Source organism: Mesocricetus auratus, unplaced genomic scaffold, assembly GCF_017639785.1.
Source record: "Mesocricetus auratus isolate SY011 unplaced genomic scaffold, BCM_Maur_2.0 Super-Scaffold_100009, whole genome shotgun sequence".
Classification (NCBI taxonomy): Eukaryota; Metazoa; Chordata; class Mammalia; order Rodentia; family Cricetidae; genus Mesocricetus; species Mesocricetus auratus.
In genome coordinates, this window is record NW_024429193.1 from 66,763,253 (window position 1) to 66,783,077 (window position 19,825).

General features: G+C 40.7%; 1 protein-coding gene across 2 annotated transcripts in view; it reads right to left on the bottom strand.

Moving 5' to 3' along the window:
• Nucleotides 1–1,012: 1,012 nt before the first annotated feature.
• The window catches only part of Khdc4 (KH domain containing 4, pre-mRNA splicing factor), a 34,934-nt gene continuing 16,121 nt past the window's right edge, over nucleotides 1,013–19,825 (bottom strand). For both annotated transcript variants that reach the window (XM_040752453.1, XM_005080139.4), the window contains 7 exons: nucleotides 18,169–18,229; nucleotides 15,635–15,692; nucleotides 15,150–15,403; nucleotides 5,377–5,538; nucleotides 4,042–4,154; nucleotides 3,053–3,144; nucleotides 1,013–2,314 (listed from right to left, as the gene is read on the bottom strand). In XM_040752453.1, the coding sequence (XP_040608387.1) occupies nucleotides 2,115–2,314; nucleotides 3,053–3,144; nucleotides 4,042–4,154; nucleotides 5,377–5,538; nucleotides 15,150–15,403; nucleotides 15,635–15,692; nucleotides 18,169–18,229 (940 nt within the window). In that variant the 3' untranslated portion in view covers nucleotides 1,013–2,114. The remainder of the gene's footprint in view (nucleotides 2,315–3,052; nucleotides 3,145–4,041; nucleotides 4,155–5,376; nucleotides 5,539–15,149; nucleotides 15,404–15,634; nucleotides 15,693–18,168; nucleotides 18,230–19,825) is intronic.

The window sequence follows — 19,825 nt, forward strand, 5'->3', positions numbered from 1 at the left end:
AGTTCCAGGACAACCTCCAAAGCAACACAGAGAAACCCTGTCTCGAAAAAAAAGTGGAAGACCAAGTGTGTGACCATCTTTAATCCCAGCACTCTAGAAGAAAAAGCTAGCCTGTTTTATATAGTGAGGCTGCATAGTGAGATCCTGTGTTTCAGTTCCCATCCTTCAAAACCAGAAAGGTACCTCACATATAGTTATAAGTACTTGTCACGAAAGCCAGCTGAAGAGCCAAGTTTGATCACTAGAAACATAGTGGAAAGAAAGAACTAATTCCTCAAAGCTGTCCTCTAACAGCTACACACATCATGCCTTTAAAATGTATTCATTAATTTTTGTTTTAAGATGTTTATTTCTACATAGTTGTATTTGTGAGTTTAGATATACCACAAAGATGCAGAAGAACACAGTGAGACCCTGTCTCAAAAATAAGTAATAAAAATAAATCATTGAGCTGGGCGTTGGTGGCACATGCCTTCAATCCCAGCATTTGGGAGGCAGAGGCAGGCAGATCTCTGTGAGTTCAAGGCCAGCCTGGTCTACGGTGAGTTCCAGGACAGCCTCCAAAACAATAGAGAAACTGTCTTGAAAAAACAAAACAAAAACAAACAAATAATTGAAGGAAAAATAAAAAACATGAAACATAATAATCTCTTAATCTTTCATTTTGGCTTCAAGGATATACTTTGCAGAGTTATAAACCCGAGGAGCATATGCAAATATTGGAGCCTGTTAACTTCTTGTTGGGTAGAAACATAACTGCATTATACTATGAATAAAGAAGTTTATTGAGGAGCTGGAGAAATGGCTCAACGTTTAAAAGCATTAACTATTCTTCCAAAGGACCCAGGTTCAATTCCCAGCAAACAGATGGAAGCTTACAATTATGTGTAACTAGGATCCAATACCCACACATAGACATACATGCAGGCAAAACAATGCACATAAAATAACTTAAAAAATTTATTGATATTAGTGTATGAATGGGCTGTAGAAGAAAAAGAAATGACAAGCAGAATATTTATACATTTATTTATAATGAAATTATGGTCTAATTATTTACAACATAGAGGAAACCAGAGAGTAAGTTTGTACAAAGCCAGCCTCCAAAGTATCCAAAAATGTGCAAAAATGACAGTATTTCAAACACTCCTGGCTCAGCCAACCAATCCCTTCGCTCCACACACCAATATTTAACCCACTTCTGGCTCAGCCACCAGTTCCTTCACTTCCACACATCAATATTTGATACAAAAAAGTTCTTTTGGCAAAACCTGCAATGCCAAGAAAAAAGGACCAGTTGCAATTCCAGTCAGAGTCCAACATCCTGTCAGTGTTGTCAAGTCTCTCTGCTTTTGCTGCAATCAGTTCAGAGAGAGACTGAAACTCTTTCATTTCTGTGATGAGTTCTGACCAGCTTTTAATCACGTTTTCTTTGACCCAGCTGAAAACAAGAAGCTTAAGAGGGCAGTAACAATAGCAATGGCTACCTGAATCACGTGTGCCGGCAACAAGGGCCAGCTTTGGGTCGTCCCAAGCTAAGAAACAATGCAAAAATAATTTCATTTTCCTACTCAGGATCCAGTTGTATCTGACCATTTTAAATTACTACAACAGCATTTTCCAAACAGAAAGAATCCAAATGGAAAGAGGGATGAGGAGCTCTTAGAATTAAATGTAAGTACTCGAAGGAAAGGTCTTAAAACCATTTCCCACTAATAAATAGTAAGGCTTTGTTTGTAACCAGTTATTATCAAAATTGACCCAATAGTAGTAAAATACAAATAAAACTTTCTTTACAACAGAGTTGAGGCTATTCATTTGGAAAAGGCTAGACCAGGTCAAACATGTGGCAATGACACAATCCTGATGTTTCTCTGGACAAGCACATTTCATCAACTGTTAAAAAGCTTGATGCAAATTTGTGGTTCTAAGTGAATTTTAACGGATGTTATGCCACTGCAGAAACAGGATTTTAAAAAGAATGGCATCCCTTTATGACAGAGGACACTTCGTCCCTAACGTCTTCAAGAACAGGTCCCAGAGTCTTGTTTAATCAAGTGCATGCATTATTGCTAAGAAGAGTCACCGAGCATCAAAGGTCTGCCCACTATTTCTTAGGGGGCCATCCAGAACGGCATCTGCTGCTTGGCTCTCGGCTGTGATGAAGGGTACTGATAGCCTAAACTCCAGCCCTGTGGAAAGCTACTTGCATTTTTATGGCCTCCATGCTCCTCCTCTTCATCAGAGGAGTCTGCCGCGTAAGCCACTAAGCCAAGTCCCTTCTCGGCCGTTTTCATCTTCTTGGCTGGATAATCTAGAAGAGAGAATAACCCAACCCCATTCCCCACCAAGAAAAAAATACCACAAATTCGTTAATTAAAAAAAAAGATGTTAATTGTAAGTGGTTAGTTGGACACCATTTTGTAGTCACAGGGTCAATGGTCACCCCAAAACGTTGATGATCACACGAAAAACAGCCAGCACCAGCAAATGAGAATCCACCAGAACCATGTAAGAAAACAGAGAAAGAAAAAAGAAAAAAAAAAAAAGAAAGAAAAAAAAAGGAAAGTTAGCAAGTGAGTCTCTGAGGACTAACATTTCACCTCTTAAAGAGCTAAAAGAAAAGAAGAAAAGAAAAAACTATTTTTTTTATTCTGTTCATTTGTATCAACTAGAGGCAAGGAACACAAATGATCCCGTGCACAGGATGAAGAGTTCTGGGATGCTGCTAGGTGACGGGCTCAGCTCCCTACACAAAGGCAAATTAACTTTTCCTACATCTGTATCGAATGACCTCCACAGACAACATGAGCAACAATCATCGTATTTCATCGTATTTTAATGTATTGATATGTATAAAGTATGAAGCAAGCAGCTCTATTCTTGACACAGAATAGTTAAAGATAAAAAGCTATATACTGTCCTTATAAATTAAAATATTAGCCAGTAGATTATAGAAGTAGGATTAAATCTGAATGACCACCATGTTAGAAAACTAATAGCTTACAACCACCCTATTAGTCACTCCCACCCCCAGCTACATTTTACTCACCATGGCTTCCTGTCAAGGCCCCAGACCCATTCCTTTCATCAGACTCTGTTTTTATCCCAGTCACTGGAAAGGCTGGTGGAGGCATCAACTGCCTGTTAAAAGCATGACATTTATTTTTAGAGAGATTCAATGTTTTAAATCACCCAGTCAAAATAACAGCTGTTGATATGAATGACCAAAGACTGCTGATATACCTGTAACTCTACCTTAATCATTTGTCTTTACCTCACCCTCTTCAAACAATCTACTAAAGACCATGCCATAAAGTTAAAATTCCAACCCCCCCCACCCACCCCCAGTTTTCATTTTTTTAGACAGGGTTTCTCTGTGTAGCCCTAGCTGTCATGGACTGAGCCGTGTAGACCAGGCTGGTCTAGAACAGACAAAGATCTGCCTGCCTGTGTCTGCCAAGTGCTGGGATTAAATGTGTGCACCAAGGCAAAATTCTTGGAAAACTTCAGTCCCACTGATCTATATGCCTCCTAAGTATCCCTTTATGAAAGCTATGTGACAAGAGGAAAGAAGAATACAAGCATTGAAGCCTAAACTACACACTGATCTAAATATCTCCATTCATGAGATGGTACTCTTTCTCTTTAAATTGTACTTTATTTTTCTGTGTATGGGTATGTAGCCTACATGTTCCTACAGTTCCTAATGGCTATAAGCTAACAGGTGGGTGCTGGGAACTAAACCCAGATCAGATCCTCTCAGTGAGTCACCTGTGCTCCTAACACCTGAGCTGTCTCTCTAGCTCCCACCCACAGTTACAGAATCTCATGTAACCCAGGATGCTTCAAACTCCTCCAGCCTTTTACCCACTCAATGGTGAAATTACAGGCATGCATCATTGTACGGCTCTATCATTCTACAGTAATAAAAATGGCTTGATTGTATTAACATTTCTGTTACTGACTAATGTTAGGAAAATGAAAGGTGTTATCATATTATCCAGTTTCCAATTAATTGTTCTATTCCAATTAACTTACCTGTCCCTCTCTCGCTCTTTGCCTGAGGAACTTGCTGGCTTCGATCCTGCGCCTTCTATCTCATTCTGACTGGAGAAGCCTGTACCTAAATTAGTCATATGAATGGGTCCATGCTATGAGCAGAAAAATACAGTAGCATTAGCAAATCTACAACTGCTGCATTGTCTTTAGCTCCTTAATGTAACTGTCAAGTGCCTCAACTTTCTGATAACTGCCATTAGTTACATGGCATTACATGTTCTTTGGGATTTGGGAAAATAACTAGTCAAGCAGGGGTTCCTGCTTCTGTAGAATTTAGTCCTGGGGAAGGTGTTTAACCAACTGCTCTAAATCCAATGGCTTCTGAACACCCAGTGACATTAACTGCAAAAGATTTTGGTCTGAAGATGCCTTGAGGACTGTGATAAAAACATAAAAGGTTCCTCTTCTTATGAAATAGCAACAAAACTATTCTCATTTTTCCTGGTACTGGGGATTAAACCCAGGGCCTTGTGCATGCACTACACTCTCTACCATTGAACTATATGTCCTCTAAATCATCTTGTCAATGACTATGTTCATAATGTGTTATCACTCCAGTTTTGACAGTTTTTCCTAGTGTGGGGGAACAGGGTAGAGAAATGCTCTCCCCTCTTTTCAAAAATTTATTATGTGTCCCTGCAGGCCAGAAGAGGGCACCAGATCTCATTACAGATGGTTGTGAGCCATTTCACCAGCCCCCTTCCCCACTTTTTAAAAAAGGGGGCAAAGAGAACAGCAAATTGAAAGCCACAGTTAAATAAAAATCATGGAAGGAGTTGACTTCTCCCAAATAGTCCCCCGTCCTCCATACAAATGTGTAAATGTGCTAGGGCATTGGTGGTGCACGCCTTTAGTCCCAGCACTCAGGAGGCAGAGGCAGGAGAATCTCTGTGAGTTCGAGGCCAGCCTGGTCTACAGAGCGAGTTCCAGGATAGTCAGAGCTGTTACAGAGAAACCCTGTCTCAAGGAGAAAAAAAAAAAATCATAAATTTGAAGATTGACAACTTTGGGTGAGTGGCTTTCAAGAATGTTGTCTTAAAAAAGAAAATGCATGAAATTTTAACACAACTCCTGATTGTTGGTCACATAAGACTTCCCTGTACATTGTTTTCTTATCACACTGTCCTTAAAAACAAAAAAATGACAAAGGAGAATCACTCTTGCTTTAAATTAATCCCTCAGGAATAAAATCCTAACCTGACTCCAGAAGCAAAACTCCTATCCCATAAGACAGCTGATATGGATGCAAACTCTTACTTAACGGGAGAATACAGGAGGCAAGATAAAGACAGGGAGACTGGGTATTTATTTAACCTGGTATCCAAGCAGTCCAGATTCCCGTTCATCAGGCAGCTCCTCTGTGAATCGCCTCTTCTGTGATTGGGGCTGAGTCGGGAGTGGGGGCTGGGGCTGGGGGCCAGCAGGCAAGGCAGTTTTGACAGGAGCAGCAGGAATAAAAGGAGCACTCATTGGACTCTAGGAACAAAGGAACCAAGGAGGAATACAGCATGAGATGCTAGATGAATAAATAATGCTGACAACAGATCTGAACAGGCAGCAAGCTTCAGGACTCTGGCATTCCCACCCTCCCAGAACTGACTACCAATGTGAATGAATGCTCTGATTCTCAGGCTGAATCTGTCATATATTTGGTGCACTAGGAGAACATACACTAGTTGCTAAACAGTTCCAAAGCAAGAAAAACAAGCATGCCTCCTCAAAGAAAACTTCCATTACTTAGAAACACATGGATTCACCTACTTTATATCCTTTGAAATCCTACCATTATGTGCCCCTTTATATAGGAAAATCCAGAAATTTTGTGCAGCAAATTAGACTCCAAGACCACAGAGCTTCATCCACTATGCCATTTTGCATCTTAAATATAAAGAGCTATATATAACGCAAAGCTGAGGAATGTTGGATGCCTTAAGCATAAAAAGTAGCCGGGCGTTGGTGGTGCACGCCTTTAATCCCAGCACTCGGGAGGCAGAGGCAGGCAGATCTCTGTGAGTTCAAGACCAGCCTGGTCTACAGAGTGAGTTCCAGGACAGCCTCCAAAACAATACAGAGAAACCTGCCTCGGAAAAAAACAAACAAACAAACAAACAATAACAACAACAACAACAAAAAGCATAAAAAGTAAAACAGCCTGGGGCTAGAGAGATGGCTCAGCAGTTAAGAGAAAGCAGTGGCTTGTACTGCTGAGGACCTTGGTTCAGCTCCCACCACCCACATTGTAACTCACGACTGTCTAACTCTGGTTCCAGGTGATCTAAAGCCCTGTTCTAGTGTCTTCAGGCACCAGGCACACAAAGGGCATACACATATATACAAACATGCACGCAAAGCACTCAAAAACATAAAATGATCTCAAAAGAGTAAAAAGCTGGGCGTGACAGTACATGCACTTTAATCTCGGGCACATCTTGTATGGTCAAGGTCTGGTCTATAGAACAAGTTCTAGGATAGCCAAGGATATATAAAGACCCTATCAAAATTGTAAAATAGTATTGATTAGTGATTATAATCAGATCTTAGTTTATAAGTCTCTTTAAATTTTGTGTTTGTGTGGCATATATGCACATGTGTACACATATGGAGGCCAGAGGGGGCATCCAGTGTCTCGTGCTTTCCAACTATCAATTCCTCCGAAGCACGATAGCTCTTTGAACCTGAAAATGACTTTCTGGCCTAGAAGGAAGTCAACAGGATCCTTCATGTCCCTACCTCCTGGGGTTACAGGTATGTGTAGAAATGCCTGAATCCTAGAATGCAAACTGAGGCCCTTCCCTTCCCTAGTCAGCCACTAATGCTCTTCTCCAGTCCTCATAGCCCACCTGTGGAAATGGTTTAAGATTGTAGATAATTTTGGCATGGGTTCACTCTGAGGAGCCCACATGGAAGGATCCCATGATCCAATTCAGTCTTTCCCTAACCACTGAGGATTGCCGATAACACATACAGATAAGCTAGACATCTAATCTTTTCCTAAAATTCTATTTTATTAATGGTACAGGGGATTAGAACCAAGGCCAAATACTGACTCTATGACTGAACTACTCTAGCAGATAAAATTGGACTCTAAAATTGTCACAGGCTTGTGTTTAAGATTTTACCTCATTATCATATCCCCAAAACCATTAACTAACTTCTCACAACCTCGTTTCTCCATAACAGGAAAAACAAAACAGTAACAATATGGTCTGTCTCCGGGAGCAACATTTAAGAGATGGGGCAAACTCATCAACACATAATGAACTGGGGACAAGTGGCCAGCCAGCAGGGAAACCAAGTGTGTGAGGTTAAGAATGAAACTACAGAGCTGGGGGGTCTACTTGTCCCTCTGCTATATGTGCACAGTGCTTATGAGTGACTGCTACGTCATATAAACTTCTTTTTAAGAATATAAGAATAAGCCGGGTGGTGGTGGCGCACGCCTTTAATCCCAGCACTCGGGAGGCAGAGGCAGGCGGATCTTTGTGAGTTAGAAGCTAATCTGGTCTACAGAGCGAGCGCCAGGACAGCCTCCAAAGCTACACAGAGAAATCCTGTCTTGAAAATAACCCAAAAAGAATACAAGAATACATAGATAATCTTTGACAAAGATTTTCTTGATCGCCATGTGTCCACTAAAGCCGAAGGTTATTAATTTTTCCTTTCTTTTCCTTTCCTTTTTTTTTTTTTTTTTTGCAGACAGGATTTCTTTGCAGATTGTTGTCTGTGCAGATGTTATTTTTCTAAACCATTGACAATAGACAGTATTATTCTAGATATGATAATATCAACTTTGATAATCAATACATCAGGTATTCCATTTTTCATCTTTACACAACTATTATTTCCATTATCAGAATGCCTTCTCCCCAAGATAGAGTTTCTCTGTGTAACAGCTCTGGCTGGCCTAAAACTCATTCTTTAAAGCAGGCTGGCCTCAATTTCAGAGATCTGCCAGCTTCTGCCTCTCGAGTGCTAGAATTAAAGGCTTGTGCCACCCCACACAGCCCATTATCAGAACATATAAAAGAGTACTTAATTGTGCTAAAATCCATATTATTGTGTTTGGATTGATTAGATAGTCCAACCAAATATTGCCCATTTAAGTGATTAAATATTTGTATATGCCATCTTTTATCCAGACAACTTGCCCTAAAGGATAAAGAAAATGCTTAGCATGGCAAAACTTTATCCCATCGCCCATCCCCACCCCTTGCTTTAATGCACTAGGGGCAGTGGGACCTGGGAAAATGGATATGATAAAGCAGACTAAATCTCATGCAACAACCCACTTAATTCAGAGCATCAGATAATTCATACTAAGGGTTAGAAGGAGTCACATGAGTAAAGTGTACAGTCACAAGGACAAGGTGCATATGACAGACAAGCCTTGCGTGGCAAAACATTTTTTCCATGGAGGCATATAAACAAATAACAATAGCCAGTTGAAATAAATAATCTGGGCTTGGAGAGATGGCTCAGAGGTAAAGAGCAATGACTGCTCTTCCAGAGGTCCCAAGTTCCATTCCCAGCAACCACATGGTGGCTCATAACCATCTATAATGAGATCTGATGCCTCTTCTGTCATGCAGGCATACATGCAGATAGAGCACTGTATACATGACAAATAACTAAATCCACCCCCCACCCGCCCCAAAATAAATAGTTTGAATCAAACTGACTCCTATCCTTTACACCTGGGAGGAGAATGAAAGCACAATCTAGAACAATTACTTGTTTCTGAAGAAACTAAAGTTACAAGACCCGTCTTCGTTTCTTGGGAGTGTTCTCACAAGCACTCAGAAATCCTTGACACAATTCCATTCTTAAACGGTGTTCAAACATCTCCCCCACATTCAATTTGGGGGGTGGGGTTGGACTGTATTCTTGTTTGTTTTTTCGAGACAGAGTCTCTCTGTGTAACAGCCCTGGCTGTCCTGGAACTCACTTTGAAGATTAGGCTGGCCTCAAATTCTCAGAGATCTGACTACTTCTGCCTCCCAAGTGCTAGTTCCCAGCCTATTTTCTACTTTTTTGTTTGTTCTCTGTGTTTCCTTGGCTATCCTGGAACTCACTATGTGGACCAGGATGGACTCTGAAGCTGGAGACCCACCAGCTTCTGCCTACCAAGTACTGGGAATAAAGGCATTAGCCACCACTGCCTAGTCCTTTTTATTTTACTTTTTGGTTTTTAAGACAGGTTTTCTCTGTGTTAACAGTCCTGCCTGGCTGTTCTGTAACTCACTCTACAGATCAGGCTGGCCTTGAACTCATAGAAATCTACCTGCCTCTGCCTACTAAGTGCTGGGATAAAGGTGTGCAGTGCACCACCACTGCCCAGCCCCTTTTATTTTCTACTAGCAGGAAATCCAGTGTCATTCGATGCTGAGTATACTATAAGCAAGCATAATGATTATCATTAGAACAGTACAATTTCTATGTGACACTTTGCCAGTAAGAACAGGGATCTAACCTATGTTTAGTTATTGGTTACATCATTATATTGGCCACAAAAATCTAGAAAAAAATCTTAAAAAAGAGACCATATGATTAGTAGTTCTTGTATCTTGTGGAACATAAGCACCTCTTTGCCTTTAATAGGAATACAGATGTTATAATGTCCTACACAAATGTGAAGCGATTCAAATCCTATGTAAAAATTAAAGGCAGTCCCTTCTTCAGATGGATAAATGAGTCTATTACAGTTCCAAGGTCCAGTCCCAAACACAGACTCATTAGTGAAAATGATAGGACCTGAATCCATCCAATCTACAAGTAGAAGCAAAGGAGGATGAGCAGCAGATGCACAGGTCAAAACACTAGCATCACTAGAAAAGACTGTCAGGTGAGAACAAGTTCTCCCTTGGTGCACAGGGCCTTAATGTGGCCCCAGGTAACTTCTGATATGTTTGATATCTCCTTTTGCCCTTTATCTGGAGATTTGCTATCTTTCTGGTCACTTCCATTGCCTCCTCGCCCTCTGCCTTGTTCCTAATGGCCAGGGCCAGATGAGCAGAAGAGGAATCTATACTGCTTCACTGGAACCATCTGCAATAACAGACAAACACCGCTTCCCAATTTTCTTCTGAAGAAAAGAAAAGGGCAGGTTAATGCATCAGCTTGCTTATTTCTTTCTGCAATGAAACCAGGCAGGTTAGAGTGTACACATGTGTAAGTCTATTGCTGGCAATAATCCTACAACATAAACAGTAGTGAAAAGATATTTAAGGGTTTGTGAAATAACCATAATACTGCCGGGTGGTGGCAGCACATGCCTTTAATTCCAGCACTCAGGAGGCAGAGGCAGGCAGATCTCTGTGAGTTCCAGGCCAGCCTGGTCCTCTGAGCGAGTTCCAGGACAGCCTCCAAAACAATACAGAGAAACCCAGCCTCGAAAAACCAAAAAAAGAAATAAGCATAATACATAATACAAAACAGCCAGTTCCTGTTGAGCTGAGCAAAAAGTATTAATAGATCAATAAGTATTAGGACAATGGATCCTTCCTATTCCCTTAGGTGAACTATCAACAATAAAACTATTTGCCTGTGGAATGGTAGGAAGGTTAGACAATTTTTGTAATCACAAAGTCAAGTTTCCATAAGAAAAATCGCAGAGCTTATCAGCTGGATAATGATTTTTCTATCCTTCCATAGTAATCTGCAAATCAAATTTGAAAATCCATATCGCTCTTAAAAAATTGATTGTCAGTTAAAGGTAATATAATACAGAAAGATCAAATCCATATAATAGTCTTCTCTCCCAAGATAATACATGAGGACTATACAATGCTGACTTTCCTTCTATACTTTTAAATAGATTGTTTAGTGCATAGAAAATACCAAGTGCAGGACATGAGGCCATGGAGGAGGAGAAATGTTTTTTGTGCCCTAGCTTGCCGAGGTTGTAAATTTAGCATTTTCATAGGTTCTCCAAAATCCTCATTAGGAAGAGAAGTGAATTTAAGATTAGATTACCAAATACCTCACCACATGCTTCAAGGTCATATTCAGGCAATGGAGGATGCCTATCTAAAGGAGGCTCCAGTAAGGGAGCAGAGGGAGCCAGACAGTGGGCAGCCTTTAATCCCAGCTCTCGGGAGGCAGAGGCAGGCAGATCTCTGCGAGTTTGAGACCAGCCTGGTCTACAGAACGAGTTCCAGGACAGCCTCCAAAACAATACAGAGAAACCCTGTCTCAAAAAAGAAAAAAAGAAAAGGTTTCCCTGGTTTCTGCCTCATTATTCTCACCTACTGCTTAGAGGACAGCTTTCTTATCTCATAGCTTACTTCAGGTCCCTATTGCGGTGTCTCTTGTTTACCACTCTAAAGGCAATGGGATCTAGAAGAATGGAGCCTAGAAATGAGGTGGACTAAAATCTCACGCAACAGCCATCTCTATCCAGAGCATTACATAGGGTCAAGAGGGGTCACAGTAGTAAAGTGTACAATCACAAGGGCAAGCCATGGGCTGGAGAGATGGCTCAGAGGTTAAGAGCACTGACTAAGGCCGGGCGGTGGTGTCGCACGCCTTTAATCCCAGCACTAGGGAGGCAGAGGCAGGCGGATCTCTGTGAGTTCGAGGCCGGGCTGGACTGATAGCCTCCGAAACAATACAGAGAAACCCTGTCTTGTAAAAAACCAAAAAAAAAAAAAAAAAAGAGCACTGACTGATCTACCAGAGGTCCTGAGTTCAATTCCCAGCAACCACATGGTGGCTCACAAACATCTATAATTCAATCTGGTGCCCTCCTCTGGCATGTATATGTAATAAATAAATCTTAAAAAAAAAACAAGGGCAAGCCATACATAGAGGCATATAAACAAATAACAATAGCAAGTTGTAAAGAATAATCTGAGGTAGACTCACTCCTATCAAATAAACCTGGAAGTGTCAAGAAAGCATAATCCAAGAAGATTCCTCACATGACACTACTCTTGGACAGTGTTCTGACATCCCTGACAAAAGGCTTTTGGATTCTGCACTGGCAAGCTGAGAGTTAACATGCAATACAGTGGGTAAACATAACAGCATCGCTTTTTGGGGGGGGGGGGGGGTCAGTAGTAGTATATCCTTGCTATTTCCCGAAAGTCTTAGCTTGCTAAATTAGAGTCTTTTTCTTTCTCTTGGGGCAATTCCTCTTGATGGGGTTTCCATGTTTCAGTTGTCTAGGCGACTCTGGGGTACTGTCCTGGGTGGATGGACTGAAATGGGAGCCATCTTAGACTTTCTGGAAAAACACAATTTATCTCTGATGTTAAAAGAACATTAGGGCCTTCCACTGATTAGTCTCTATTTAACATATATGTTAGGATGTGTTTCCTTTAGGGAAAAATGCTTTTGTGGAGAAGAAAAAGCATTAATCTTTAAAGTGGAATGTGGGGATCCCTGCAAGTCAAGGATGTCAGGGAAACAATCTGTGTGATGTAAGAATGAAACATGATCCAGCTTGACTTAGTTAGCAAGTATATTTTAGCCAGATTCAAGCACAGCAGTTTTGGGAGTTTCCTGATGACAATTAACTCAATCCCATGAGTGCAATAGAGCTTAAGACATGTTTTCACTGAAACTCTACTAAGTACATATGGCTTCTTCCACAAAGATGGGCACTGATGACTCAAGACAGGCTCTAAAGGTACACAGGGAAGCCATGTCTCAGAGGAAAAAAAAAGTACCTGAGAAATAGTCAGAGAAAACAATGGAGTTTTACTATACAAGCATACATGTCTAGCCAATACTGTAATGAAATAAAAATATGAATAATATTGAAGCCTAACAGTTTCACTGAGGAAGAATTTGTTAGAAAACTTTAGTTTCTAACTATACTTAGTAGACAGTCTGTTGTAAAAGATTTTTAGGCTTACCAAAACATGATTTTAGGAGGAAACTTTCAAATAATCTAATTTCTATTGAATGTATTTTTGGTTTAACTCCTTTTTGGACTCCAAGGGAATTTGAGAAACAAATAATTATGTTGCCTTTTTAAAAAATTATTATTACTTTTTTATTTAGGCTAGAAACAATCACATGTCAATCCCAGCTCCTCTCCCTCACCCTCCCCACCAGGTCCCCCAGTCCCCCACCCAATCTCCACTCAGATCCCCAAGGAGGGTGAGGCCCTCCATGGTGGATCTCCAGTATGTCATTTCATCCAGGGCAGGGCCTAGGCCCTCCCCCAAGAGTCCCAGCTGAGAGAGCCTCCCATATTGTGGCATGGGCACTCAAAGTCTATTTGTACGCCATTATGTTGCCTTTTTAGATCATTATTTATTTATAAGAAACAATTTGAAAAATCTTTTGGATTTTAATTTACTCCTATTTATTTTTTAAATTTACTTTTAGTCTGTTTACAACTTTATTATTCAATTTCTTAAGCTGTACAATAAATTTTAAAGAGGAAGTTTCAGTAATAAAGATAAAACTTATTTTGCTACTGCTAATCTGATAAAGCTATAGTAAGCTTTGTATCAATCACTAAACACTTTGTCATGTGACACATATTTCTGAAGATTTTGAGAACCATCTATTAAGTATACCTGATTTTAAACAAACTAGCTGCTTTTAGTTACTTGCTTATAATATAAAGCTTGCTCGCACTACTAAATGAATTAATTTGTACTTAGCATGACAGTTTTGAGCACACTGAAAAATCTGAGCATTTGTAGATCACTGACCATTAACTTGCATGTCTTAATTATCTTTAGCAATTTACAAGTCACACATTTAAACACAGTGAAAAGTTTCCAGGTGACAACAAAGCTTTGGGTTCTATTGACAGAGGAGCGATGTTCAGGATAAAAGTCTGGATTAGTAACAAGCATTAAATGGGTTCTACTGACTCAGAGGATTGCTCAGGATTTGGGGTGAATTCAGAAACCTGGCTCCATAGAAAAGCAGAAGACGACCAGGTATCATTCACAGCCTCCTGGATGAGGAAGACTGGCAACATGCAGCTGTCTTCCTAGTTTAACAATTCCAGAGTGTTTTCTGTAAACTGTGCACTCTACAGCACTCAGAGGCAGAAGCAGGTGGAGCTCTGTGAGTTTAAGGCCAGCCTGGTCTACAGAGCTAGTCAGAGCTACACAGTAAGACCCTCAAATAGCCTTTACAGGCACCTGCACTCACAGACAAATCCATCTCTCAAGCCACACACACAAGGTAGGAAGAGGCTAAAACCCCCTGGAACTGGATTACAGGTGAGCTGCCTAGTGTGGGGGCTCTACAGGAACTGAAAGCAATCCTAACCACGGAGCCTGCTCTCAAGCCTCTACCTGGTTTTTGCTTGTTTTATACATAGTCTCTTGCTAACCTGAAACTTCCCAAGTAAGCTAAATTGGCCAAAGGACCCTAAGATTGACCTGCCTTGGCCATTCCAACACTGAAATCATGAGCATATGGCACAAAACCTGAATTTAACTTTTTTTTTGGTACAGGGTTTCACTACGTAGTCCTGGATTTCGAAGAGATCCACCTGCTTCTGCCTCCCAAGTGTTCTTTGACCTTGAGAACTTTAGATCATAAAGCCAAGGGCAAGGAGCTAACTCTGACCTGCTACTCATACCATAATTAAAGAATGAAGTCATACTCAGTAGGTATTTCCTACAGCTTTTATACAGCAACAAGAGTACTTGTAACACATCATACAGCCCCCACAATCTTAAAACATTTATCACTGAATGTGTTATAGTCTGCCTATGACCCCCACTTGAAACAGCTATCTGGGGGCAAGACTTGTGAAGCTAATTAAAAACTGTGAAAACTACGAGGGCGGTGGTGGTGCACGCCTTTAATCCCAGCACTCAGGAGGCAGAGGCAGGTGGATCTCTGTGAGTTCGAGGCCAGGCTGGTGACAGCCTCCAAAACAATACAGAGAAACCCTGTCTCATAAGACCCACCCCAAAAATAACAAAAACAAAAAACAAACAACAAAAAAAACTGTGAAAACTAAGGATGGCACATACATGTATTATCCCAAGGTCCTCAGTAAGTTGGTGTAGGGGCAAAATATAGAAAAGGACTGACTTCTAGAAAGCACCTTCCTTCCTGTTTTTCCCAAGTTCAACAATATCATATTGCACATGCTGGCAACCTACCTGTCCAGTGCTAGCTGGAGGTTGCACTTGTGTTATCGGATATTGGGTTGGCACAGGTGGGACTCCAGTAGGTAATGCTGGCAAGACTCCAGGTGCCAGTGAGACAGCTGGTGGCACTATGCTTGGTACTCCATAGGGAGGCTGAACTGGCTGCTGAGGAGGGGGAACAACAGGGTAACCAGACTGATAGCCATTGGATGGATAATATGGTGGTTGAGGAGGGATACTACTTATAGCAGAGGGTTGTGTATAGCCTGAGGGGGGAAGAAAAAAAGTGTTTAATCAGCTGCAGCAGAATGAAACATTTTACCTGATTATTAAACAACACCTAGGAGGATAAACACTGAGGCATCAATGGCTTTCTAAATTACCCTAAGTTGAAGGGACCACCACCAGTGCCCTGGCACAACCAGTCTAGCCTCAAGAAACACACTTAACCATAAGTCTCATTACCACAATATTTTAACACTTTCAGCCATACACACCTGGTAAAGGTACAGCAGTATTAATTTGATTCACAAATCTAGAATATTCAGCATGAACCTAGAAAAACGGGGAAAAGAGGTTAATAAAGACCAGTCAAGTGTCATATTTATAGGGGTATGATTATATAATAAAACCAAAGCAATCATGAATTAAACTATTTCCCCATGCTCTGATTTAAATGTGAATTAAGGGAACTAATAAGTTCTGTATACCAGCAGGTAACACAATCCTAAACGCCGAAACTACTCAATTCTGGGGCATGGTCATTCAGAAAGCTATAGAATTAGAGAAATAAAGACAATTCCCAGTTACTAACATAAATGAGAATTCATTTATTGCCAGGTGTGCATGCCTTTAATCCAGGACTGAGGAGACAGAGGCAGAAAAATCTCTGTGAGCTCAGGCCCAGCCTGATCTACATAGCCTTAAAGCCAGCCAGGGATAGTGAGACCCTGTCTCAAAAGTAAAATAAATCATTCACTTATCACTTTTTTACTAGGAAATGTGGCTTCACGCAACTTCCATATAAATAAGAATTAAGTCTGGCCAGTGGTGGCATACACCTTTAATTCAAGCACTCAGGAGGCAGAGGCAGGCAAATCACTGTGAGTTCAAGGCCAGCCTGGTCTACAGAGTGAGTTCTAGGATAACCAGGGCTATACACCGAGAAACCCTGTCTCGGGAAAGCAAAAAAGTATTTTTTTCCCAACTAGTTCTTTGTATTTGCACAATTAATGTCTGTCTGTCTGTCTGTCTCTCTGTGTTGGGTGCTATTTGTTTAGAGTAAAAAGAATTAGGTGCTGGAGAAACAGCTCTATGGGTAAGAATGCTTGCTATGCAAACACTGGGGACAGAGGTTAGACAACCTAGCACTCAGATTAAAAAATAAAAGTTAAAAATAAATCAAGTATTGCCATATTCAAGTATGTATTCGCCCAGTACTGGCAGGGAACAAGTGACAGGTATGAAGTCTAGGCAAGCTGGTAAACTACAGGTTCAGCAAAGCAGTGTGACTGAAACATCTGATTATTTTAGTATTGTAAATAGCTTTTAGTCATTAATATGAAAGATCTAGAATGAATGCCTAGAGCACACCAGTGTATATAAAATTCTGATGTAACAAGTTATTCCAAACTTAGTCATTTCATAAGCTTGATAGTCTTTTGATGTAAGCATCAGTTTTGCTGTTTTGGGTATTTTTTTAAGATTTCTTTTATGTGTAAGTTACTTTGCCTGCATATATGTGCACCATGTTCATGACTACAGATGCTTTTGAGCCACCATGTGGTTGTCAGTATGGAACCTGTGTCCTTTTCAAGGACATAGGTGGTCTTAACGTCAAAGTCATCTATTCAGCCCCTTCATATTTTCACTAAGAGTTTGTTTGGAATGCAAGAGAGGCTGAAATAAGTTTAAGTCCACAAGTAACTAACATATGTACATGATTTGGTAAAGATATCTACCAGTTTCTTCAAGTACATTTTGTTTTGTTGGGTGTTTTATTATGAGACAGGTTCTCACTATGCAACCCGGGATAGCTTGGAACTTGCTATGGAGACCAGAGCACACAAATCTGTCTGCATCTACTTCCTGAGTACTGTGTTGAGAAACTTGTGCCAACACACCTGGCTAACTTAAGTACATTTTCTTAACTGTCAAAGACTAGTGAAATCATTGTTATCATACTTCTCTTTATGCTCATTACCTACATAGTTTGTATAATGAAAGACGCTAGTCTAACATTCCATGTTAAATAACTGCCATGGTCAGTGTCTTCATTATGGATTTCTATTGTGATGTGAAACACTATGACCAAAAAAGAAACTTGGGGAGGAGTTTATTTGGCTTACACTTCCATATCACTGTTCACCAAAGGAAGACAGGACAGTAACCTGGGGGCGGGAGCTGATACAGAGGCCATGAAGGGGTGCTGCTTACTGAATTTCTCCTCATGGTTTGCTCAACCTGTTTTCTTTTAGAACCCAAGACCAACAGCCCAGGGATGGCACCACCCACAATGGCCTGGACCCACACAATCCTACGGCCAAATCTTAGAGAAAACCTCCTTGGTGACTCTACCTATGGTGAAGCTGACATCAAATTAGCCAGTACAGTCAGCGCCACTGTATGTAATGTAGACTTCCTCTATCATATCATGTGCTCCAGAATACTCATTACAGTTGTTTTTTTTGTTGTTGTTGTTGTTTTGTTTTGCTTTCGAGACAGGTTTTCTAGCTGTCCTAGAACTCTCTTTGTAGACCACACTGGTCTTGAACTTACAGAGATCCTCCTGCCTCTGCCTCTGCCTCTGGAGTGCTAGGATTAAAGGCATGTGCTACCACAGCCCAGCTCACAGTTAAGTTTTAGCTTAGCTTAATTACAATTTAATGCAACTGTAATATATCTTAATTTTTTTTAAAGACCATGTCCAGGAGGGGCTGGTTACAGGTCAGTGCTAGAGTCCATAACTGTATACAAGGCACCTTGACTTCAATCCCCAGGCCCCCCCCCACACACACATACACACACTTACTGTCTGTAAGAGATTCTCACAGAGTTTCTTGGCAGCAGCCAGGCCTTCAGGTTTGGGATGACTACAAATAAAGAATAAACCACAAAATGAAAAGCGCAAAAAATAAGTCTTATTTTCTCTTTTTATGCTGTTGTACACACTTATTTTAGCATATTCACTATAGTTCATATCTAGCCTCTGAAGTCATTTAATAGGAACACAAACATAAGTTCTTTTTTGGGTTTTTTTGTTCTTCTTGTTGTGTTGAGACAGGGTCTCACTATGTAGCTCTGGCTATCCTGGAACCATATAAATCAGGTTAGCCTCTGCATCCCAAGTGCTAGTAGTAAACAGATTTGCCACCACACCGGGTTAGCAACATAAGTCTTTCATGTTATAACTAATATACCATTGCTACATGTATTTTATAGTACCCCGTCTCAGATAATGGTACCTTTTGACATAAAGAGACAATAGAGGATTAGAGAAATGTTTTAGCAGTTAAGAAGTTACTGCTTTTCCACAGGACCTGGGTTTGATTCCCAGCACCCACATGATAGTTCACAACTGTCTGTAACTCCTGTTCCAGGTGATTCTGGACTCCTCCTGCACCAGGTGCAAAGTATACATACATACGAGTAGGCAAAACATTTAAACACAAAATATAAAACAGAAAGGAGGAGGGGGAAGAGAGGAACTGATTCTGATATCACTCAAAATCTCACCACTTAAAAGATAAGAGACAGGAAGATCAAAAATTCAAAGCTACCCTGGACTACATAAGGAATTCAAGATCAGAACAGTCTACATGAAACCCTATCCAAATACTAAAATAAAATTTTTGTAGAATATTATTCTAAGGTGTGACTTTTGCTCATGCTGCATTTGCTTCACTCTGTGAAGCTGTGATTCTTTGCCTATATAAAACACTTGATGGTATAGTAAAGAGCTTAACAGCCAATAGCCAGGCAGGCAGAGTATAAAAGGAAGGAAAAACAGAGGAGCAAGAGAACAAGGAAAGTCACCGGGTGTTGATGGCGCACGCCTTTAATCCCCGCATTCGGGAGGCAGGGGCAGGCGGATCTCTGTGAGTTCGAGGCCAGCCTGGTCTACAGAGTGAGTTCCAGGACAGCCTCCAAAACAATACAGAGAAACCCTGTCTCGAAAAACCAAAAAAAAAAAAAAAAGAAAAGAAAAGAAAAAAAGAAAAGAAAAAAGAAAAAAGAAAAAAAGAGAACAAGGAAAGGATGGCGTCAGGAGTCAAGTCACCTAGCTACAATGTAACTCACAGAGTAAGATTTAAAAAAGTAAAAGAACAGGAAAAGCCCACAGACTGATAATTAAAGTTAAAAAAAGAGCTGATTAGCAACAAGCCAAGTTAAGGCAGGACATTCCTAACAAATAAGCCTCCATGTGGGATTCCTAACAAATAAGCCTCCATGTGGGATTCATTTGGGAGCTGGGTGTCAGGCCCTCAAAAAGAGAAAAAACCTCATAATACATAATAGCAATAGTATTGTGGTGGTGCACTCTTGCAATCCCAGCACTCTGGAGACAGAGACAGGCTGATCTCTATGAATTCAAGACCAAGCTAGGTCAGCCAGGGCTATGCAGAGAGATCCTGTCTGAAAAATACTACTGCAGCCCTATCCCCAGCAAATAGCATAGAAACATCAGT